We start from the raw sequence: 2,727 nt of genomic DNA on the forward strand, positions 1-2,727 counted from the left end.
GTGGGCTCCCCGCACCTGTGAGCGCGGCCAGCCGGTCGGGGCAGGGCAAGCAGGGGGGCGGTGGCGAGGGGGGCTCGCTGCCCTTGGCCAGCTCCTCCGCCTTCTGCCGCAGCCTGGACGCTTCCAGCTGCGACTCCCCCAGGAGCTCTCCTGGGTCAAGGGTCAGGGGGAGCGAGGGTCACGGGAGCCAGCTCCGTCCCCGACGCCCGCGGGCTGCCCACGCGCCAGGCCCCGGGCTGCACCCCAACGCCTCCCTCGGGAGCTGAGGGGCGCAGGGCACCCTGCCCCACCCAACGCAGACGAGAGCAGGAGGAGCGTCCAAAGTCGGGGGACCAGGAGTGGACAGAACCTGGGACAGACCCTGGGCACCTGACAGCCTCTTCCTGCCTGGGGTCCCCAAAGAGCCAGGGGTTCACTCAGGCTCCAGCCTTGGCTCAGGGGGCGCCTGGGTCGGGGAGACCCTGGGTAGGAGAAGCCGCCCTCAGGACACCCCATGCCACCCCTGCCGGGAGGACGGGGCTCGCGGGGAGCGGCCTGGGGCCAGGCGTGGGCGGGGACGCCTCACCCGGCATCTGCTCGCCTCGCGTCTTCTCCTTCAGTCTGGAGTTCTCCGCCAGGCGCTCGGCGGCTGCGGACGCGTCTCCTGGAGGCGCACTGCCCCCCGGGTCGTAGATGCGGTAGGGTCCTCTCCCCTCCATGCGGGGCTCCGGGCCCACCGGCTGTGAGGACGGCAGTGGGGGGGCACGAGCCCCCCACCGCACGGAGCGAGCACGCGCGGGCCGGCCAGTCGCCTCCTTTGGCCAGACACCTGCCCCTGTGGACGCAGCCCGGGAATGCCATCAGCGTCCCTTCCCGCCTCGCCGCGCTGGGGCAGCGCAGGGGCGGCGTGCAGGTGTCGGGGCGCCGTGGGCCAGGGCCAGCGGCCCGTCGGCTCCGCAGACGCCCGCGGGCGAGCTGTGACGGACGCCAGGGCCGGACCCCGGGCCCAGTGCGGAGCCTCCTGGGGGCAGCCCCTCCCTCGCCGAGGAGGGAACGAGTCACCCACGCATCAGGGACCGGTCAAGTGAAGCGCCGGGCCCAGGCAGCTGGCCCGTGGGAGGCGCCCGCCCTGCCCCCAGGCGGGGCGCCGACACCGGCCATCGCCGGCCCTGGTGACCGGACTCCCTGGGCAGCCAGTCGCCGCACAAACACAGAGCCGACAGGCCGTCCGAAGGAGTGGGCAGCCGGGGGCAGAGGCCACATGGGGGTCCTGCTGGGTCCTGGGGTGCCCTGCACGCACCCTGGGGTCCCCACGGCCTGGCCTGCAGCTGTGAGGACGGCTTACTGTGTCCACCTGCTGGACTGTGGCCCCTGCTCACCCGGACGTCTGCGGAGCAGGCTGCCGGGGCTCACTGCCCCCACCCAGAGCCGAGGGACCGTGCGCCCCGAGCCCGGGGCTCACTCACACCCAAGAGCCGGCCAGCATCAGGGAGGGCGAGGGGACAGGGCCGGCCTCCCACACCCCCATCAGCCTCACTTGGACTCGCACCGCGAGAAGGGGCTCACAGGAAGCGGGGGGGGGCCGGAGAGCGGGGGGGGGGAGCTCTCCCACCCCAGTGCCAGGGCCAGGCAGGGAGGGGCCACTCGCAGGAGGTGGGCAAGGGCCCTGACAGCAGGGCCCGGGCAGCCCTGGGCCAGAGAGGCCGCCCAAGGAGGCCCGACCTCTGGGGGGACGGTTCCCACACCCACAGACCTCAGCCTGGCGGCCAGCGGCACCCCCAGGACCTGCACAGAGCAAACCCCGCAGCCAGCATGGTCTCCAGACGCCCCGGGGCCACTTGGAGGCTGAGCCGAAGGGGTGTCCTCCCCCACCAGGGGCCCAGAGGCTGACGAGACAGCCCGGGCCCCACCCTGCCTCTGTCCCTGAGCACAGGGTGTGTGGGCCTGGGGGACACTGACTGCCTCGTGGCAGTGTGGGGCTCAGCACCCCAGTGTCAGGCAGGTGCTGGGCTTGCTGCAACCCCACACCACCTTCCCAGGGTCTGGCCCATATCTGCCGGGTCTGTTCCAGCGGCCACAGACCTGCAGGCCATCGGCCAGAGTGAGGCACCGAACGGCACCGTGCCCGCCCTCAGCCGGGGTGCCGGGAGCCGCCGGACCACAGAGGGGCCCAGACACAGGCCAGGCCGGCAGGCCACAGCGACGTCCACGCTGACGCCGCGTGGGGCGGGGGCAGCAGCTCCGGTCGCGGCGCGGACTGCCGGCGGACTCGCAGGGCTGGAACTGACCGCCCACCTCTGGATGCTCAGGCCCGAGGAGGCGGCCTGAGGAGACCCCGCACCCTGCAGCCCCGGCAGCCTCCTCTCTGGGGTGCGCGGGGCACGGGCTTTCAGGGGCCCCGCCCCCACCGCGCCCCGCCCAGCTGCAGAGGCCCCGGGACTGGACACGCCAGCGGCCGGGATCTCTCCCGGGTCAGGGCTCCCCTGGGGTCGGCACCTTTCCCAGCACCGTGCACACCTGCGCGCCTCGGGCAGGCGGTCCCCGGAGGGCCGCGTGGTCTAAAGGCCACAGCCGGCAGCCGCAGCCAGGGGCCGAGGCCGCGTGGGCAGGGCGGGGGCAGGGCGGGGCCCGCAGGCTGCCGCCCAGGGAAAAGCAAAGGCAGGAGAGAAGCGCAACGGGCCCGCGGCAGCGCGTGCAGCGGAGGCGGCGCACCTTGGCGGCGCGGACGCAGGCGGGGAGCAGCAGCCT

The 2,727-nt window shown here is 74.3% G+C and overlaps 1 protein-coding gene across 1 annotated transcript in view; it reads right to left on the bottom strand.

The window, feature by feature from the left end:
* Positions 1-2,727, bottom strand: part of LOC105854585 (atherin-like) — an 8,826-nt gene that overhangs the window by 3,480 nt on the left and 2,619 nt on the right. The window contains exons 2-3 of the mRNA XM_012734628.1: positions 566-814; positions 16-150 (exon numbers count right to left, since the gene is read on the bottom strand). Of these exons, the coding sequence (XP_012590082.1) occupies positions 16-150; positions 566-814 (384 nt within the window). The remainder of the gene's footprint in view (positions 1-15; positions 151-565; positions 815-2,727) is intronic.

Source organism: Condylura cristata, unplaced genomic scaffold (assembly GCF_000260355.1).
Source record: "Condylura cristata isolate star-nosed mole 26May11 unplaced genomic scaffold, ConCri1.0 scaffold00062, whole genome shotgun sequence".
Taxonomy (NCBI): domain Eukaryota; kingdom Metazoa; phylum Chordata; class Mammalia; order Eulipotyphla; family Talpidae; genus Condylura; species Condylura cristata.